The 21,013-nt window shown below is 42.4% G+C and overlaps 2 protein-coding genes across 7 annotated transcripts; one reads left to right on the top strand and one right to left on the bottom strand.

Moving 5' to 3' along the window:
* Window positions 1-265: 265 nt before the first annotated feature.
* Window positions 266-9,437, bottom strand: CYB561D2 (cytochrome b561 family member D2). 4 transcript variants are annotated; one of them, XM_081850512.1, is made up of 5 exons: window positions 9,310-9,429; window positions 8,596-8,757; window positions 6,599-6,893; window positions 4,529-4,566; window positions 266-3,907 (listed from the first exon to the last, which is right to left on the bottom strand). In XM_081850512.1, the coding sequence occupies exons 3-5, from the start codon at window positions 6,723-6,725 to the stop codon at window positions 3,404-3,406; spliced, it is 669 nt and encodes a 222-aa protein (XP_081706638.1). In that variant the 5' UTR covers window positions 6,726-6,893; window positions 8,596-8,757; window positions 9,310-9,429; the 3' UTR covers window positions 266-3,403. The 4 variants fall into 4 exon arrangements, with proteins under 4 accessions (XP_081706638.1, XP_081706639.1, XP_081706637.1 ...); XM_081850513.1 differs by having other exon boundaries at window positions 6,599-6,811; XM_081850511.1 differs by lacking the exon at window positions 8,596-8,757 and having other exon boundaries at window positions 6,599-6,811; window positions 9,310-9,437.
* An 80-nt stretch (window positions 9,438-9,517) lies between these two features.
* Window positions 9,518-20,800, top strand: NPRL2 (NPR2 like, GATOR1 complex subunit). 3 transcript variants are annotated; one of them, XM_081850496.1, is made up of 12 exons: window positions 9,518-9,646; window positions 10,626-10,711; window positions 10,989-11,080; window positions 11,209-11,377; window positions 12,210-12,318; window positions 15,058-15,194; window positions 16,703-16,800; window positions 17,620-17,656; window positions 18,149-18,242; window positions 18,404-18,521; window positions 19,275-19,417; window positions 20,228-20,800. In XM_081850496.1, exons 2-12 carry the CDS (start codon window positions 10,634-10,636, stop codon window positions 20,293-20,295), a joined length of 1,143 nt encoding a protein of 380 aa, XP_081706622.1. In that variant the 5' UTR covers window positions 9,518-9,646; window positions 10,626-10,633; the 3' UTR covers window positions 20,296-20,800. The 3 variants fall into 3 exon arrangements, with proteins under 3 accessions (XP_081706622.1, XP_081706621.1, XP_081706623.1); XM_081850495.1 differs by lacking the exon at window positions 9,518-9,646 and adding an exon at window positions 9,694-9,827; XM_081850497.1 differs by lacking the exon at window positions 9,518-9,646 and adding an exon at window positions 9,907-9,931.
* Window positions 20,801-21,013: the final 213 nt, after the last annotated feature.

The following is a 21,013-nucleotide window of genomic DNA, read 5'->3' as shown; positions in this document are numbered from 1 at the left end:
TGGCTTTCCACCCCACTAGCCATCTTTGGTGTCTTCTTCTGAACCTGTTCCAATTTGCCTATGCAGCACCCAGAACTGTAGACAGTACTTTAGATGAGGTCTGACTAGGGCAGAATAAAATTGTTATTAATAGATGTGATGCCAGCAAGAAAGAGCAATGTTATCTGCAGATACCAGGTATCTCATGAACTCTGCTTGAGGATATCTCATCTTAGTGGATCAGAAGGGAGCAAAAACAAATAAAAAGGCAACATGCCAGAGCCACTACAGGTGTTCAAAAGCTTTATTTAATAGAGCACTCTTGATTACCTTTCTTTGATCAAGCTCAATGATGGGTACACCTGCCTGGCAGATATACTCATCACAAACAGTCCAGTGCAAACAACGATCTTCGTTGGTGCAGTTTCAGATTTGGCAGAACGCTTGATGTTTCAGTAACAGCAATATATATTTCAGCCAAATCAATCCATGTAACTGGTGAAAATGAAGCATTCCTGCTGACATAATGCCTGTCGCAGTTGTCATTGAAAGGACTGGTATCGCATAGACGCAAGAAAAGGTGTGGGGACCATGGGCTCCATAGAAAAGATAACCAGGTACTCTAGTCCATAAAAATGTAGCATTTTTACATAATACATTATGGCAAACTATATGTTGAAGCAAATGATGCTGCACGGGACATCTAAGGTACATACCACTGGAAGATGAAAACAATGGGACTTCAATTAGTCACATTCTTTCATAGGTTTCAAAGAGCTTTAGTCATGATTAACTTTATCTAGGTCGGGGCCAGTGCCTTATCTCCTTGCAACCATGGTGCTGCTTCCAATCCCATTAAACAAGGGGCCCAGTTTTGCCCATTTTCTCATTCTTTGCTAAGGCAGTCATTCTCTCTTCTTCCCAGGCAGCAAAACAAAGACTACTTTCCTTGATTTAGTCCCACAGCTGGTGGGAACCTTTGTATGCACTTTGGTTGAAGCCACTTAAACATGCTGCAAGCAAACCAAATCTGGAAGTCAGCTGTTAGCTAATGATAAAAAAGCAACTGGGTTTCATCCTTGCCTTGGAACTGCAAGAGATTAAGTACCATCAGCCCATCTAGAAGCTTTTCTGAGTGCCTCAACATTCCTGTGTAGAAAGCATTTCCACACAGAGATTGTATGTAGATCAACACACGTGTTGATCACACGTTACATTTGTGCAGAACATGTCATGTATCGGCAAACAGTGCCAAGTCTGAAAAAAGAAGAGCGCTTATCTGTATTTCAGTGCTCTGCTTCCATGTTCCTGTTCACAGGATCGTCTCTGTTAAATACTGTGACTCATGAGAAATCAAATGCTGGGAGTTTTGGTCTAAGAGCTACAAAAGAAGACAGCCATGCAGATACTTATTCTAACCTCTGTGCTTGGATCAGTGGGAAACCTTTGGACATCAGAGCTCCCTTTTGCTTACCTGGCCATAAAATGAAGCTACTATTCATCTACCATAATGCAAGAGTGAATGGAAATTCTGTACACCTAGAAGGGAAAGGACTGAGCAGGTTTCTTCTCCACCTTGAGAGGGCATAAATACATTTGCCGGGCTGTAAGCTTCCCTCTATCAGGAATAGTTTCAGGTAATAATGTGGTCTTGTGGTATACCATTCCAGGTATAGGATAAAAGATTATGAGAACCTATACCACTAGGCCAGAAGTTCAAAGAGAAATTCCTAAGCTTACATAGTATTGTGCTTTTGTTCGTGAAGCTTTCCCATGAACAGTGCACGCGTCAACCTGAAAGGAGGAACCCAGAAGTTATCAGTGTAAAGAAGGGAACAGAGACTCGGTTATACCATTCTTGAAAGCCTTTCTCAAGTTTCAGTGTACCATATGCTCATGTAACTTTTGCCTGCCTCACATCTTTCCACCAAAGAAGAGGAGGAGGAGAATCCATCACTGTGCTGCCCCTCTTATTCCTGGTTCTCAGTGTTTGCCTGTTGTTTTCTAGGCAGCAGTTCCTCTCAAAATGGCTGCTGTTATAGCAGCTGACCAAAGAAAAGGCCACAGTAACTACTGAGGGCCAGAGTGGTGACAGAAGGGAGGGCACAGTAGCAATTTCTTCCTTTCCCCCTACTTCCACACAAACACAAGGCAAGCACAGGTAAACAAGCCTGCAATGCAGTCCAGAGTAGCAGGGGACTAAGCCACATTGAACTGAGTGGTGCAGACATGGAATGACAGGACTTCTAAGAGAGTAAAAAAAACAAAAAAACACAGGAGAGAAGGTGGGGTAGTGAAGGAGTTGCAGCCCTCAGAATATTATAACAGTGGAAGGAAATGGCAAGTATCTCCTAACGTTTGTCTAGATCTAAGACAGGTTGTACAAAATGCTCTACATGTCAACCACCATCTCTTCACATCAAATTGTCTCTGGAAAACGCCAATGGCTAATTGATCCACATCTGAGCCACTTCACTATTTCAGGAAGTGAAGTTACTCAGCCAGTCTAACACATATAGTTGATCAGGTTTGGTTTTTAAACTGTTTATGTAAATCCCCCTGAGAGCTTCAGCTACAAGGCTATGAACGGATAAAGCAGCAGTAATAATAATAATAATAATGTACACTTACATGCTAACATGCACTTTGAATCCTGCTGGGGAGAAAACCTGCTAGACAGGGGTGGTCTGGTGTTCTTGAGCATTAAAAAATGAGAAGTGTTAGACCCTCTGTCCTCCCCTGCCACTTTCTGGTTGTAGAGTCTCCATACAAGACAGCTTTGTTTTTAAAGCACATAATATGTTTAGACCCTGCCTAGCTCAAATTACCCTGTCATTTCTAATACAGCTTAGAGCACTGCACAGTCAGGACAGATTTTTTAGACAGAAACTCAGGCCTTTACAACTGTGTTAGAGATCAGCCCTTCCCTTATTCAGAGTGTTAAAAGGTTCAATCTGATACCCAAACCAGGACATCTGAACCCCAAACAGTTTACCAAGAGAAAGTATATTAAAACAGCTGAGGTGTGTGTGTGTGTGTGTGTGTGTGTGTCTGTATGCGAGAAGGATTTCAGCAGCTACCAGAATCAAGAACGACCTAAGCAATACTTGGTGTTCTTTCACAGGGAGGCATCAGCAGAGTGCAATGGGCTACTTAGCACTGGCCATATTTCCAGAGGTATTTTGACAGAGAAGAGAAAATGCTACATGGACACTCTGGCACCAAAAGGAAGCTGGTTCAACAGGATGGGCATCTCCAGGATTTTCACAGGGAAAAGTCAGAAATTACATAAAATACCATACGATGCTATAGGCAAGTAAAAAGAGATTCTTCAGTCCCACTGCCTTGTAAGATCACCTGACTCCTTACTGACAATGCAGGAATTCTTCAGAGATCCCACAAGCTGTCTGTTTCAGGATGGCTTTCAAGGCTGGATTCTTTTGCGATAGAGGTAGGCATTGCTCACTTGGTTCATGATAACCAGGCTGGTGAGGATAGGACACAGCATGGAAAGATACCAGGAGACTCCAGTTACAGATATGGTAAACCACAAGGAACACATACCCAGCATCAAACTGGCACAGCCAAGAATGTAACCGATCAGCCCTGATGTGGCGTGGTAAAGCTTGAGTTTGCTCAGTGTCCAGTTCTTCATCAGCTTGGGGTAGAGCAGAGCAAGGCCCCCCATGCACTGCATGGTAGCATACAGCACAGTCAGCAAGCCAGTCAAACCGTGCCAGGTGACAAAATGGTCTTTCCCCTTGCGGTACTTGTTATAGCTGATGATGGCCAAGCCCAACACTGCACAGGTGAGTGAGAGCAACTGTAAAGCCCAATGGAAGCGGACCTTGGCCTTCCGGGAGAAGGACTGGAGGAGGGAGCTCTCTGGAGAGAAAGTCAGCAGGGCTTCTGTCATCAGGAAAGAAAACTGGAGAGGCAAAAGAAGACAACATCACTATGGTTTGTTACATTACATTTAGCCAATGGTAAAATTGCACTCATTCCCAGCTTAACAACAAGAACAAAAGCTTCCTTGCTTTCCCCCAGCATTTAACTTTGTGTAATAACTTGGGAATTCCTGCCAAATACTGGAGAAGAAATTGTTCTGTCATGGAAAGGCTTCTCTCTTTTCTAAAGAAGGTGGTGGTGGTAGTAGTAATAATAATAATAATAATAATAATAATAATAATAATAATAATAATACCCGCCCATCTGGCTGGTACAAATTTTATAGTGATCCTCATCAGCAAAGGAGAAGATAAAAGCTTTGTGAGCTGCACACAGAGAATGAAGGGATAATTATCTCATATTTTAATCCTATCTACCAGTAGGGAATTCTGGATTCCAGTCCCACAACAGGCAGGAGCAGCTGCATCACCTCTGCCTTTTCCAATTCCTTAGCACGAATTTCCATCTTACTCCACAATAAGCTGCCTCCAGCCCTTTCTCAGACTATTCGGTCCACTAAACAAAGCCCGATATAGATAAGGTAAGGTTATAATTAGTTATTTAGGAAGATGGTTGTAAAGAATGCCTGTGGCTGGCTTACCGCAAGAGACATTAAGAAAGGATGCCAGGAGAACAAGCCTGGAAAGAAACAAAAGCAAGGTGAGTCCCTGTAGACGATCAGTTAGCATACAGCTGAAAATGTGCTACCTGCTATGGAAATAGGATACATCCATTTAAATCCTATAATTAATCCAATTGTGTGGAAATACTAAGTGTACTAGAATCATTGTTGCTGGAGAGAAGCCATCACACATTTTTGTATACTGTGTACTTCAATTTGGATCCCTTTGTCATTCCTTCTCACGTGAGGTTGAGGGAGGAGCAAAACTTTCCCCAAAATAGACATAACAAAATGACTTCAAAATCCAAAGCGCTGAAAGAAATGCAGTACAGCACTCCAAACACATTGTGGAATTGCATATGAATTCTGGAAAGGTTGCCATTTACTTTGTAGTAGGAAAAAGATAAACAAGCATTGTGGTACCTTAAAGATGGAACAGATCTGCAGCGGTATAAAATTTGGGGCCACAAGTACATGAAACCTTATGCTACACTAAATTGTGGGTTGTAGGTGCAACAGGGATGTTTTTAGAATCTGGCACAACACAGATTATATCCCTCTAAAAAAAAAAAAATCGAATATTTTGAGCAATGTGGTGTGTTGCTCTGATCTGCAGCCCAAAGGAGGGTCAGTGGAAGTGGTTTGGTGCAGATACCAAAAGAGAAAATCAAAGACACCAGAATGGCCAGTTCTAGTGCTTTATTAAAGAAAAGTATAAACTTACAACACAGCCTGCAAAGCCCCACTGCCATTACAGACATGGGGGGAACACCACAGCAGGAAGCAATCATGACTTGTCCACAAAGTGCTAATAAGTTAAGCATTACTTATACAAAAGACGGCATACTTTTGTTTGACCAGAACTTCTCATCAATCCATCTGAGGGCATAGCTGGAAACTATCTAAGGCAGGCTTCCTCAAACTTGGCCCTCCAGATGTTTTGAGACTACAATTCCCATCATCCCTGACCACTGGTCCTGCTAGCTAGGGATCATGGGAGTTGTAGGCCAAAAACAGCTGGAGGGCCGAGTTTGAGGAAGCCTGATCTAAGGCTTACAGATACTCCCCCTCTGTGGGCCAAGAGCCCAATATCCCAGGCCCCACAGATAAGCATAGCATCAAAGCAATCCAATTAGTCTATAACAAAGCAAGTGCATATAGAGGTGAGCTCATTGTTGCAACAACTACCAATTAGTTTCAGGGTCATCTTGACTACCAAGATGGCGTTCGCAGTCTCACCTTTGGTTCAACACATGTGCTTTGCTGAGACTGCAAGCAGGAATGCAGTGCCCTATGCCAAAATACCTAAGGCATCACTGAAAATGGGCCTAGTGATCTTGTCTAAAGCTTTTGTTATGTTAAAGGATCATATTTCACTAGAAGACTCATTTAACAGAGAGAGGCTCAAAGTTTATTCTCATAAAACATCTAGGACTGCAAAGTTAGTAACAGGAGATGTTGCAAAGGATTGGTTTACTGTGACAGAGCTCATGTAATGCATTTTGTAATGGAAAAACAGAAATGCTACACTATTCGTCAGTAAAGTGCACTGGCCAAACTCTCTCCAGGCAATAATCAAAGACTGTAGTCACAGACATGTAAACTTCATGTGGATGGTCTTCCTAATTCACATAAGGTTTGGAAAAACACCATGAAGGGGATGAACATTAAAATGTGCATCAGGAGCATGCACAGGTTTCTTGTAGGACTGAGACACCATCCTATGTGTTATGTCAGGCAGAAGCTATTCCTATCAGCTTAGGCCCTGTAAAACAATTATATTTAAGAGCAGAAGTGCCCTAGAGAGCTTAGACTATTCAGAAGCCTATCCCCATTGGCTATATGCAGAGTGAGGCCTAAACCACCTGAAATCAGCTCTACAAAGTGCTGGACTATAAGTCTTACTTTCAAATGACTAACATTCTTTACTCACACTCAAGACAGAATTTTGATTGAGTGTATATCTGTCCATGTCTTAGTTTTTAATCAAACCTATGCACAGGTATTGGAGCAGATTTAACAATGCACCTATCATTGCATCCTACTTACTTGATCCAGGTCTAGCCACCACAGCTACGAAGATGGTAAATCCAAGTGAGGCAAGGTGCGCAGTAGCACCAAAGACAGCTCTGAGAGAGTGGTATATTCGCGATTCTGTTTCAACAGTCAGAGCCATGTCTTCTCCAGCACAGTTGACAGGATCTTGACCTTCCACCCTTCACCAGTTACCAGCTTCCTTTTTCTGTATGCAGCATGTATCAGCTTCCCCAGCACATGAAGGGGAAACGATAGAATGTTATTGTGCTGATGGGGAAAACATACTTCTCATACGTCTGTTAGTTACCTGAGAAAAAGACAGGCAAAGCTGTTAACACCAACAAATCTGTCATAAGATGGCACAAGGCCGAGCAATAACTTTCACTGGTGAATCTTAAGGGCAGACTAAAGAAAAATCCCGGCTAGCAAAAGAAGACTTTGTTCCCCACCATATGCTTATTTTATTAGCAATAGCAATGGGCTGTTTCAGGAAGTCAGCTGAACTCTCCCCTTCATCATGCCCATTCTTTTTTCTCCCTCCCTCATTGTAACTGCAATACCTGTGATAGTGTGGTACTAAAGAGAAACATTTGCCCATGCCACATTCTGCCTGGCATGTGCACAAAATGTGCTGTCTTAGCACATCTTCTCGCCAGAATGAGTGCAGTAGAAGAAAGTCTCCCACTCCCATGGTTGCAGCAGGGCAGACGCCTTTCACCAGGGAGAAACTAGGACACACTGACAAACTACAAAGCCAGTATAAAGCACTACAAGAGTTACACCACTCTTATTATTGGTTTGCTAAGAAAGCCTGTTGAGTCACAGACATATTTCATTTTATGACAGCAAGTATTGATGCTGCAGCTCCATGGAGTAATGCTATTGAAACGTGGAAGCATTTGGCAGGCTAAGGCATAACCACATTTTTCTTTACGTTCCTCGTGGAATTCCCAAATTAAGATTAGAGCTCTTGAACAAATCTTCAGCCACCAGCACCAACTGAAACACCTAATAGATTCTCCCTGGTTCATGCAAAGCTTAATATGTAAACTATAGTCCTATTCTGCTTCCTGGATTCTCATTGATCAATCAATTTATTATTGATTAAACACACCAGAAACCTGTGGCCAACTGGTGAGGGGGGAAGGTTCCAGGTTGTTGTTTTTTATGTGGCAATACAAGAGAACTCCAAACATCTTATGTACACATGGGTTGCACATTCATTTCTACCCAGCGCTGCTTTCTCTACATGAATTTTGTCCCAGATGAAGCAACCCTGAGTGGAGAGCTGAAGCAAGGTGCAAGCCCTGTTAATCCCTTCTTTGTACCGTCTACAGACCCACCTTCTTACTGGAATGAAATCATAGGGTTAACTAGGGCCATATGCACGGTGTGGGGGGGGGGGTTGCCCCAGTAAAGTCTCCAGAGTGGCACCACTGAGGCTCCTAGCCTGTGTGTGCAAATGCATGTGGCTGCCAAACTGGGTCTTTGACCCAGGTGAAATTAATAATAATAAATAATAATTTATTATTATTTATACTTTATATTTATTATTTATTATTTATACCCCACCCATCTGGCTGGGTTTCCCCAGCCACTCTGGGCAGCTTCCAACAGAATATTAAAATACAATAGTCTATTAAACATTACAAGCTTCCCTAAAGCCTAGTTCACCCCTGAATTGACAAAGAAATGAGATTGACACTGAAATTAAACTCAAAGGGACCACAGCCAACAGAGATGCATTCACTTCTTTTCAAACACAGAATTATATTGTCAGTCAGAGTGAACACTCCCTTTTAAAAGAGTAAGAGAGCTCATTCAGTAGTTTCCAAAGTAGTATGAATAAGTGTTCAAACCCAGGAAGCCATAAATGGTGAAATTACCACCTCTATGCTTGATCTTGTAACCGGATGGCATTTGTGCTTATCCAGTTTAGCGTATTTTATTTAAGCAGTAATTAAACCACAGCTGACTTCAGGAGGAAAATACAATATATTCACTCTCACCAGCATCCCTTTCTTTTAAACCTGCTGCCACTGATCAGCTGTCGTGTCGGGACACTGATCCTGTTGTCTTAAGTATGAAAATGTGGTAGAATCGCCATTGCTCATTCATCTCCCCTCAGCAACCTGTTATTGCAGAGTCTGATCCGGAGCTCTTTCTGTGCACTATGAATGGCAGAGCGAGATTTAGTGTGCTTCATTATTCTTCCCCACCCTATTCATTTGCGGAGGGAGGATACCCAGTCTGCCAAATTACAGGGGTGGGGGGAACACCCACAGACCCTTCGGACCCCCGTTTACTATACGGTATACTGTATAGCATATATGCTTATATACATATTTATATATTCGATAGTCATTGGGAGGACCCAATCTTCCCTAATCCAAAAGCACATTCTCCTCGGATAAGTAACCCGCCCCTCCTCCTAACTCTTCGCAAAGCGAGATTTTGAGGAGCAGGAGATTTCTGGGTTCAGGTGCCGATTTGCCAAGATCGAAGATGCGGGTCACACAAAGGCATCCCCAGCAAGGCTTCAAGTCACAGGAACAGCCCCACCCACGACAGCTGTGCAAAAGGGGGCAGATCTCGACCCACGCTGCCGCCCCCCTTCCCACTTGGGTTCGCGTACACACCGAGTTCCTTAGTCCGAACACACACACACACACACACACACCCGTGTCCAACAGTAGATCCCGGGGAGCGCGGATTTCACCTACCTGCTCGCGGATGATCCTCATCGCAAGGGAGCAGGAACTCCGATAGAAGCAGAGGAAGCAAGCGCCACCTGCTGATTGGGCAAGGCCGAGACTGGCCTTCTAGGGCCCGCCTACCCTGACTGTCACCCTGCGCATCTGAGAGGCTGAGCCTCGCTGTCCATCACGGGCGAAGTTCTGTCAAATGAAGCCTTCAACCTGATAAGACACGTGACCAACTGGGCAAGTTCTCCTCGACGGCTCCTTTGTTTGGAATTGCCATTCGTTTTATCGGAAGTCAGAGAAATCTGTGTGCGCGCATCTCCGGGACAGCAGTCTCGGCACTAGGCCAGATAAAACGGTGACGGCACGCGCATGCGCTATAACGTTAGTCTCTCTCTCTCTCGCGCGCGCGCGCGCGCGCGCGTGCCCAGCTGTTTTGCGCCTGCGTTGAAAAGCCAATCGTTCTCCCCGACTCCGGCCATACTCAGGACTATAGTGTGCGCATGCGTGCTCTTGCTGCTCTCCTCTCTCGGTCGCCGGTGAGTGCGCCTTTCCTTCAGTGCTGTTCTTCGTTCACTTGGGGAGGAGGGAGGGGGCGCTTGCAGGCTGTTTCGCCCGTTTGTGCTGCGTTCCCTGGGGAAATGTGTGTGCGAGTGTAGCTCTTACTTGTCTGCCCACTTAGCAATGAACCTGGAGTTTCCTACACAGGAACAATTTTTTCCAGTGTCTTTTGCCAGCCGGAAGTGTAACAATTTAGAAGGAAAACTGAGCTAAGGAGAGTGAGGGGTTCAAAGCTCAGGCTGAGCTGAGCCAGGGAAGCCCTCCGGAACTGAGGGGGGACGGAAAGGAGAGCTTAGCTGCAGCAGGAAATCACACTGCTTGTCACTGTTCCTTTATATGTGGGAAAGCTTGCATAAACTTAAACTCATGAACAGTGGCGTAGCGTGGGTTGTCAGCACCCGGGGCAAGGCAAGTAATTTGCGCCCCCTAACCCATGGATTTGTGCCCCCTAACCCATGGATTTGCGCCCCCTAACCCATGGATTTGCGCCCCCTAACCCTAACCCCCAGATGTTGCGCCCGGTGAGGCCGGGCCCCCCTGCACCCCCACGCTACGCCACTGCTCATGAATAAAAGTCCTCAGAGACTTATAAGAGCTATATGATGGGATGTTGTACATAACTGAGGGAGGCATGGTTAACAGCTACAAGAAGTCGTGCCCTTCCTGTGATCTTTCTGGATTTGTGGAGTTCCCTCCCTATTACAAATAACAATTCTTAAAATTATGAGGTATTTACTTGGGAGTATCATCAGTTGTGTATACTTGATCTCTTGCAGTTATCACTATGGAAGTCAGCAGCAGAATTGAGTGTATCTTTTTCAGTGAATTCCACCCAACACTTGGGCCTAAGATAACATATCAGGTTAGTGGTACCATGCATCATGGTATAAAGAAACTGGTCAGTATATAGTTGTGGGACATTGAGAAACCTGCCTTATGCTATGTTGGATTATTTGTCCATTGAGCCCAGTACTGTCTACTCTGAGTGGCAGCTATGCTCTGGGGTCTCTCTCTGCAGCATACCTCTTCCTTGACAGTGAAAAACTGATTTATAAAAATATGTTTAGATGGGTTTCAAAGGAGTCCATAGATCTCATCTTGTGACTACTGATCTGCAGATTTAATTTCTGACCCTGCAGGTACCAGAGGATTTCATTTCCCGAGAACTCTTTGATACAGTTCAGGTCTATATCATCACCAAACCTGAACTGCAAAACAAGCTCATCACTGTGTAAGTAGAAAAAATCCACATGAGTCTTGTAGACCACCCTTCCCCTTTAATCATGCCCATCTGTGGCAAAGTAGCACAAAAATATTATATTCAATAACATTAAAATACATCCTCTCTCTTTCTAATAGTACAGCTATGGGGAAAAAGCTAATTGGTTGCCCAGTTTGCATTGAGCATAAGAAGTACAGCCGGAATGCCTTGCTCTTCAACCTTGGCTTCGTTTGTGATGCTAGAGCTAAGACTTGTGCACTGGAGCCTATAGTGAAGAAACTGGCAGGTTATCTTACCACTCTAGAGGTTAGTCATGACACAAATATGCCATTCCACAAGAGGATGTGCAGATCACATATTTTAGCAACATGAAAGCTTAATTTAAAGTCTCCTCTGCTTTGTTTTATTGTTGTGTTTTCTTTCTTTGTTCTGCTGAATTGCGCCTGCTGAACTCTGAAATTGACCACCCAAACGTGCAACCAGTGCTACTGTGATAGATGTGTGTGACTGTCACAGATACCTGTTGGATAGTACCTGTGACATCACTGATGACCTGGCAGAGCACTCTCCCTGTTCTTTCTTAGGGTACTGTGCAGCTGCTTTTGAAGAGTTTATATATCATCTTTAAGGTTGGTAAAGTGTGAATATTTACCTACTTTACCATTTCTGAGAAGAAATGGTGCAATTATCTAATTCTTTGCAGCAGTGTTCTGCCATGTTGATGTTCCTTTCTAATTTAAAAAAAAAATATCAATGATATATACTTTCTCCCTTCCCACCAGTCTCAAAAGCACACATCTCCTGTTTATTTGCCTATTTGCTTCAAGAAGCATATAGCCTTTTCTCTTGTTTCAGGGTTGCTGCTTCAGCAGCAGGAATATCTTCCTATCCACTTATCACACAACTGCTGGAGGATTGTTACCGATCCTGCAGTTGCACTAATGGCGAAGTTTCTCCCATTACTGTATAAAAAGGTGTGGGTGTGTTTGTTTACACACACATATATACATGCACATTCCCCATGAAAGATTTTTATTTAGTATGGGATACTTTCAGCACACAATACTACCTCTGCTTCTCATGGTATATTTAAAGTTGCATTTTGGTTGGGGCTAATCATTGACTTTGTTCTTTCTAGCTTGAGAGTGGCTTCATTTCCACTGATGAGAGCAAACAGAAGTTGATACCCATCATGACCATCCTACTTGAGGAACTAAATGCCACTGGCAAATGCACTCTTCCTATAGGTAACTGTCAACCAAAAAGTAGCAGCAAATGCTCCTTTTCAAACTGCATGTTAAATTGCAAGCTTTCAAGTGATTCTTGAAGGAAATGCAGGGAAAGATGGAAGTGTGACACTTTCAGAGCAGGAGAATACTTAGTGTTGTGTTGCTCTCTCTTTTTTCCTCCAGTTATTGAAAGATAGAAATAGTCCAGTTGCTGTAGAATGTGGTGTATTTCAGGAAAGGGTGGTATATGAATATTAAATCCTACATTGATGCCCTTGAGTTTAGTTTTTGTTAGCTTCAAGAGAATGGCACAAATGTCCATTATCCTTCAACACCTGGCAGACAAATACTCTAGAAAAGGGGGGTCTTTATATGCAGCTTTTGTGGATTTTAAATCGGCCTTTGATCTAATACCAAGGGACAGACTCTGGGAAAAGCTTGGCGCTACAAACATAGATAAACGCTTATTACGCCTTATCCGTGGTCTATACGAAAACACCAGGGTGAGGGTAAGATGCGATCGGTCAGGCCATCTAACTAAAGAAATTCAAACGCACTATGGGGTTAAACAAGGATGTGTCCTCGCGCCAACGCTATTTAATTTTTATATCAACTCCCTAGCAGTAAATATGGCGAAAGAAAATGCCCACCCTCCCAAACTGGCAGGTATGCCCCTCCCGGTGCTTCTGTATGCAGACGACGCAGTCCTACTCTCCTTTTCCTGCGTTGGCTTGAGGAAGCTTTTGAGATCACTTGCTGATTATTGTCAAGCGGAACAACTATCAATAAATTACAGCAAATCTAAAATTATCGTGTTTTCAAAAAAAAGAAGGAAACACAAATGGAGAATTAATGGTCAACCTATTGACCAGGTAGCAACTTTCAAATACCTGGGAATAACTTTTCAGGAAAGGGTCTCGTGGCACCAACAGATGAAAAACGCCATTGCCAACGCAGGAAGGGCCAATAAAGCCCTTACAAGATTTTTTCATGGGAAAGGGGGTAAATACGTTCCGGCGGCCTCCCAGGTTTTTGCTGCAAAAATACTCCCACAACTCACTTATGGATCCCAGGTTTGTAGTTTTAAAAATTTTGCGCCTATGGAGGCATTTCAAGCAAAATTCTATCGGTGTTTATTGGGGATCCCTCCCTGTGTATCTAATATAGCTGTCCGCTTAGAAGTTGGACAACTACCCGTTAACGCGCGGCTGTGGATTCTAAAGATACACTACTGGTTAAAACTTATTTTTTCCCCGGCCGGTTTGGCTCCCTTAACACTCTTAGACACCTTTCATTCTACCTGGAAAGCTTCCCTGTTTGAAAAGATAAGAAGCTTGGGATTCTCCCCGCAGATCTTGATAGCGGCAGGATATGAGAGAGCCAGAAGTCAAGTGCTCCAGCGCATTAGGGACATAGAGCTGCAATGTCATATGGGCAAAATGGATAAACACGCCACAATTAGAGACTTTGGGAGAGGGTTTTCACCCGCAAATTATCTGGCTGATTTACAAATACCTAAGTACAGACACTCCTTTACCCTGGCCAGATTTAACATTCTGCCCTCTGCCCTGCTGTTAGGCAGATATGAGGGCAAACCATATGAGTCACGTGTTTGCCCATGTGGCTCATCGGAAGTGGAAACAAGTTTGCATGCATTGCTGCACTGTAGTTATTACGAGGATCTACGCCTGACCTTTATTGCCCCAGTTTTACAAAAGCTTAAAAATGAACCAGAACTCCAATGTATGAGAGCCTTGGTAGAAGATAAGGTTCCTGAAATCACGATCAATGTTGCTAAATTCTGTGTAGCCGCTATTAGGCGCAGGAAACAAGAGCTTTCCAATGTCAACATGCAGGCGAAGGCAAATACTTAATTTTATTCATTCTGTCTAATTTTAAATTGTTGTTATGGCCTAATCTGTATTGAAATTGTCCTTTGTTTTCTCCGGTGTTATGTTTCGATGACTAGCTGTACGAGTTATTCTGGTCTGTGACCGTTTAATAAAATTTGATTTGATTTGATTTGATTGAAAGTTGGACTTTCAAGCAAGTTCTTCCTGTCATAGATGAATTATTTCTGATGTTCAGACACCTTTATTTTCCTGTCAGCTGTTGTCCTGTCATGACCAATAGTGCAAAAAAAGAGAGAAGTTGTTGGTTGTCATTGTTCAATTAATCTGAATTCAAATCAAATTTTATTAAACGGTCACAGACCAGATTAACTCGTACAGCTAGTCCAATTCAATTAATCTGGATTAGCTCATTGTGCTAATTTCATCAGGCTTCCCTTTCCTGTTTCAGGCATGCAACCCTGTCTGCTTCTAGGGACCCTTTTGTTCCCCCATCTGATAACTTTACAGTTGGGAACCAAGCAACAAACTAAAGTTCAGACTTCAAAAGATTTAGATAAGATCTTTTGGTTTACATTTCTTAATTATTTATTTCATTAAATTTATATTCTGCCATCATCCCAAAAGAGCCCGGAGTGGCTCAGGAACATTGTTCTTATTTGTAAGCTCTTGGGATGGAACCACCCCAGTTGTGCTATATTTAAAAAAGTCACATCATCAAAGTACAGTTCAGAGATCCATGTGTTCCAATTGCAGCTGTCCTATCAACCAGTGTTAAGATTCAGCTGCCAGTTCAATTAACTTCTGTACATAGATTGGGGTGGGTGGAACCATTTTGTACTTTGCTTCAGGCAACAAAACATCTTCAGACGTCCCTAGCTCTGTCCTCTTTTGCTCCTTCATACAGATGAATCAAACACCATTCACCTGAAAGTGATTGAGCAACGCCCAGATCCCCCCATTGTGCAGGAATATGACGTTCCTGTCTTCACCCAAGATAAGGATGACTTCTTCAATTCCCAGTGGGATCTCACCACTCAGCAGGTTGGTACCCACAATTGTCTTGTTTAATACAGTAGTGTGATGGTAGCAAAGGCATCTTCAGTCCCCCCACCCCAGCTACCGTAATTAACCTTGCCTGGCCATAGAATTTTGTGGGAGAGGCTGGCCATTAAAGTCAATTGGCAAATTATCACAAGAAATATGTGATTTTTAGGCAGCCTGATCCTGTGCAAGTCTTCTGAGAAGAAATGTGTTTCTGTAAGGTGTGCCTGTTTTTCTTTCCCTTTAACATGTTACTTTTATACTTACTGATTCATTTTTCTCAATGAGCACTGAATGGTACACATGAGAAGATTATTCCCCAGAATTTAATAATGAGAGGAGCCTCCAGTATCAAACTTTGTAGAATCTGAAGCACTAGTCACAGATGACTTCAAATACTGCTGAAGTGTACTTGTATAGTTGGGTTTGTGTTACTGCTACTTTAATAATTGCTTCCTTTTGTCATGTTGCCTGGAGGGTGGACAGGAACGCACTTTTCTCGTTTAGTACACCTTAGGAAAAAATCCTCTAAGGGGATGCGGGTGGCATTGTGGTCTAAACCACTGAGCCTCTTGGGCTTGCCGATCAGAAGGTTGGTGGTTCGAATCCCCACGACGGGGTGAGCTTCCGTTGCTTGGTCCCTGTGCGCCAAAAAGTGCAAGTAGATAAATAGGTACTGCTCTGGCGGGAAGGTAAATGGTGTTTCTGTGCGCTGCTCAGGTTTTGGTGTTCCGTTGAACCAGAAGCTGCTTAGTTATGCTGGCCACATGACCCGGAAAAAACTGTCTGCGGACAAACGCCAGCTCTCTCGGCCTGTAAAGCGAGATGAGTTTTGCAACCCCAGATTCATCTGCGACTGGACTTAACTGTCGGGTCCTTTATCTTTACTTTTACCTTTGGTCAGTTTAAAGCAGCATTATCCCTATGGTTGATGCGCAGAGGGTGAATGAAGACCTAGGGGTCAAAAAGAAGTTTGAGGTATAGTGGGGAGGGGAATAATTAAGAAATCTTAAGATTCAGAAGTAAAGGGCATGGGCATGTACAGAGTGCACCTCCCTTGCCAGTGAGGAATCTCTGTATTTAATCAGAGATTTGTTGTTTTATGATTCCTAGTAGTGGTGACTTATGATTAATAAATGTTGATTTTATATTGCTATTTCACTTACATTCCTAAGAATTAGGGTTGAGGTCAATGACTTTATAAGCTCATCATGGTGTCAATAAAGTTTGGGAAATGCTGGTTTATAAAAGAAAAAGGGGTCATGAGATGCAGGCAAACATTATTAAATACTTAATGTTCACACATGTTTAATACTGTTACTGCTTCCCCTGATTCTGACCTGGATACTGAAAGTGAAGATTTTTTGAGTTCAGATGTCACTTGAGCCTTCTACATTCATGTCAATTCTGAGATGATCAGGCCTTGTCTTCCTAGTTGTGTGAAAAGTGTGCTTGTGCATGTACATCCCTGCTTAGCCTTGCATTATATGCATATCCTCTCTTCCAAGATCTTGCCATACATTGATGGTTTTCGGCATGTTCAGAAAATCTCAGCTGAGGCAGACGTGGAGCTCAATTTGGTTCGAATTGCTGTCCAGAACCTCTTGTAAGTACCGGGTGCCAAAGGGAGAACAAGGCATTAGCTTGATTGCAAACCAGTTGGGATTTTTAGATTCGGTAGATTTCAGCCCTGTTGTTTTCCTGTCCTCCATTTCTTTTAGCTCTCTCTTTGCTCTACCACCTCTTACTTTGTCTGCAATTCAAGCACAATCATCTAAAGCAAAAGGCAAACAAACAAACCCTGGATTCAGAGCTAAACTAGACACTAAATGTTTTACTCCGAACTTGAAGCGTGTTAGTGTGTGTGTGTGTGTGTGTGTGTGCGCGCACACACACATGTAGGCATGGAGTGTAAAATGTGGAAATTTGGAGAATCCTGTGCCTGGTGTCAATTAACTTTAAATAATGAACTGATGTCCTTTAGGGTGCAGCATTTAGAGTCACACATATTTTGGAGTCTCTCATATATTTTTCACACATGCAAGTCACTACTTGTGACTGCACTGTGGAAACTTGTGTCTTTCCCGCTCTTGTCTGTGATGGGGAGGGCGGTGTCTTTCATGTCAAGAAGCATAGTGAATACCAGCCAAGCAGAAATCCCAGCACCTGTCTTAGAATGTAAGTGTTGTTTATTTTTAGGGTTACAGAAATTTTGCAGGATGCGCTTAACACTATGTTAGCTAAAGCTAACACATTTCCTGCATGTTAAGCATCTATCCTGTCCTAATGTCTTCAGTATTACTACTATAGGATCTGTATAGAAATTATATCAAGTATATTCTTTACACTACTGTATACTTTTGCACTCTTTTGGTGTATGAAGCTTTAGCATGGGTTTATTTCTAATGGCTGTCATGTTTTTCAGATACTATGGAGTAGTGACTCTAGTTTCCATACTTCAGGTGAGTTTAATGGGTAAGTGGCTCAACATGATTGAGCTGATTTTAAGCAATGTGATGTCTAGTTCATAAATGCACATACAGTAGAACCTCTACTTACAACTGCCTCCACTAGCAGACGTTCCAAATTGCGACCACAACAAACCTGGAAGTAACAGGAGCGGCGATCGCTGTTTGTGCATGTGCAGAAGCGGGTGATTGCCGCCTGTGCACAACAGCGCCTCTCCCAGCGACCCGTTTCGCCATAAGGACAGGCCTCCAGAATGGATTGTGGTCGTGAGTAGAGGTTCCATGTATTCTGCATTAGAAAGTTTCCCTTGTTTGCTTTATGCAATTTTCCTAAGTAATCTTAATTTTCACATCCTTCAGCCCAGGCATGTTCATTATTTGACACTGTGTTCTACTGATGGGATGGGTTTGTCAAGCAATCATTACGAATTCCAATGGGAACTGAAATGATTTAAGTGTACTGAGATTTCTCACTTTCTTCCTCAGTACTCAAATGTATATTGTACCACACCTAAAGTCCAGGATCTGGTGGATGACAAATGTCTTCAAGATGAATGCCTCTCTTACGTCACAAAACCAGGTATGAAAGATGTTTGTCATATATTGGTATATATTGATCATGAGTGTCCTCCAGTTGCAAATGATATTTGAAATACATTTAGCTGGGTGTGTTTAATTAGGATATACTTAAGTGTGATCACCAGATGTTTCAATACATTTTCTTGTATTATTTTTGGATAGGTCACAAGCGAGCCAGTTTGAGAGACATTTTCCAGCTCTATTGTGGGCTGAGCCCTGGCACAACTGTACGAGACCTCATTTGCCGCTACACCCTACAGCTCCAGAGAGTGGATGAAAGGTTGGAGGGTGGCTTATTTTATATTATTTTTACGCATGGGAATGACTCTTCAAGTCATACGACCTTGCTGTACCCTCCTTAGCTACTGTTTTCAGATGGCTAAGAGAGGAGACCATGATTTGGCTAAAACTGGAAAGAATCAAGAGGGTAGGGCTCATGAAATACCTTAAGTACCCTCACCTTTTCCCCTATAATCGGAACACTGCTTACTCTGCCAATTACAAAAAGTAATGCTCAGTATAGCAACTGACAGAATGAGCCACTTACTCATTCTCGGAGACTTTTCTAGGTCTCCTGTAGAGATCATAGGGATTGTTCCTGAAAAGAACAAATATAATTTTTGCCATCCTAACAGCAAAGTTTTACATTCTTTAAATAGGGCTTAATACTTTTTCTGATACAAATATTGCATCTGCTCTGTTACTTTAATGCCTAAATCGCAAACAGGTTTGTTTGCCTATTAGACACAAATCCATTAGTTCTGTTAAGATTTTAAACTGTATCATCTGCATATTATTTTTTTCTTCATTTCTGATATATATCCCTTTAATATTTTTGTTAATTCTAATTTTGACCACAAGTAACTCCATTGTGAAAGAGCTGAGAGAGAGCACTCCCCAGAGAATTCTTAGTCCCCAGAGAATTCATGTTTTGGACATCATGCCATTTACACAAACTTCAACTATATAAAGAACTTTAATTTATGTAATAAATCTGTGTCCTTTCCTTGAATGTTTTAGTTCTCTCTTTCAGGAAGCTTGTCCAGTTTGGCCTGATGAAGGGCCTTATTCGACGGCTCCAGAAGTATCCTGTGAAAGTAGCCCGGGATGAAAGAAGTCATCCAGCCAGACTGTACACAGGTTGTCATAGCTATGATGAAATCTGCTGTAAAACAGGTAAGGAATTATCCGTCTACACCTATCCATCCAGCAGTGAAACTGCACATAGTTTACAGTCTACCAAGCAGCAAATTGGATAAAAAAACAACATAACATAGCAATGAAATAGGCAGTAGTAAAAGTGACTAAAGCACCCAAGTGATAAAACTTACACTGCAAAAGCCTGTTGAAATGCATGGCTTCACAACATGCCTAGAACTATTTATTTCCTTAGAGTACTTAAATAGCCCTGAGAGGTTGTCAGTACAGCTTAAAATGGGTTCTCAGAATAAAATCACACTCAAATCTGGTACAGGAACAGAAATTATTTAGCATGCATCTGGAAGGAGGATTATTCAGGCTCTCCTTGTTCTTCCCTGTGGTCAGACAAATGAGGGGTAGAACAACTGGAACAATGTTGCTTAGCATGCCTCCAATTCAGATTTGGCACCACCATGAAAAGAGCACGGTGCACCAAAGAGTGTACCAAAAAATGAATTAGGGATACCCACAGTATATACGTATACACATATGAAATAGTAATGCCCCTAAATCTTGCCCAATTACTATTCCTCATCAGGCTGCCATAGCTGTGTTGCAAATGAATTGGACTCTTAAGAGCCTCCCGCAGGCTATTACCAACAGGCTTGACTCAAAAATTCTTTTAGATTTTTGTTTTGGAGTGGGATCTGTCAGTGGCAGCTGAAAAAATTGTGACTGATAGGGGGTCCCATACCTTCAAAAGGACTTTCATATATCTGTCACCATGGAGTCCTATTAGTTATACTTTATATCCTCATTCACCAGTATTTTGTGTTTCCTTCTTAGGGATGAGCTATCGGGAGCTGGATGAAAGGCTGGAGAATGACCCCAATATAATTGTTTGCTGGAAATGAGTCTCCAAAAAGGGGGGTGATTATTCATCATGTCCTGTTTACTGCTGTGCTGCCTGGGACTGCTCATGATTTCTTCAGAAATCATTAAAAGCAACATAGCTCAAATTGTGTGGCATGATGCACCATTGGTGCCTAGAACAAGTGAGCTGGATGGACTTGGATTTCTTTGGATTGTTTAGTGAAGATACACGTTTTAGTGAAGATCACATTTGTCTGGGCAAAACACACAGAAGTTTCGGGAGTTCCATTTTCATTTAAAAAATAATTAAACCAAGTTTTGCAATGCTATGAAGTTGAGCAGTGGGGCAGGTGACTGCTTAAACCTGTTCCCAGCTACCCATGGTGTTATGGATGTGTGTTTACAAGGCTGAAATGCTGGTTGTTATTAATCTGGCAGTATTATCCTGTAGTAGCAAGAAATCACATAATTCATTTCCTTGTGTAAAGTATTGAAGGAAAAAGTTCGGTAACAGACTTGTACAAATAAAACAGAAAGATAATTTCATTACCCTTGTTCCTGTCCCAATTGCTTTGAGTCCTTCCTGTGTATTACTGGTAATGAGGAGGAACGATAGGCATCTTATAAAGCTAATGTGGAACCAAATCATGTTTCTGTGCAAATAAGAATTTAAGTGTAGAAGCAATAGATAGCGGACACAAAGATTTGACACTCGCAATGAAATAGAAATGGTTTGGTTACTTGGGTGTCTCCAATTTA

This window comes from Podarcis erhardii, assembly GCF_964252035.2.
Source record: "Podarcis erhardii genome assembly, chromosome: 2".
NCBI lineage: Eukaryota > Metazoa > Chordata > Lepidosauria > Squamata > Lacertidae > Podarcis > Podarcis erhardii.
Note: the sequence above shows the minus strand (reverse complement) of the source record. Positions and strands in the feature narration are given on the sequence as shown.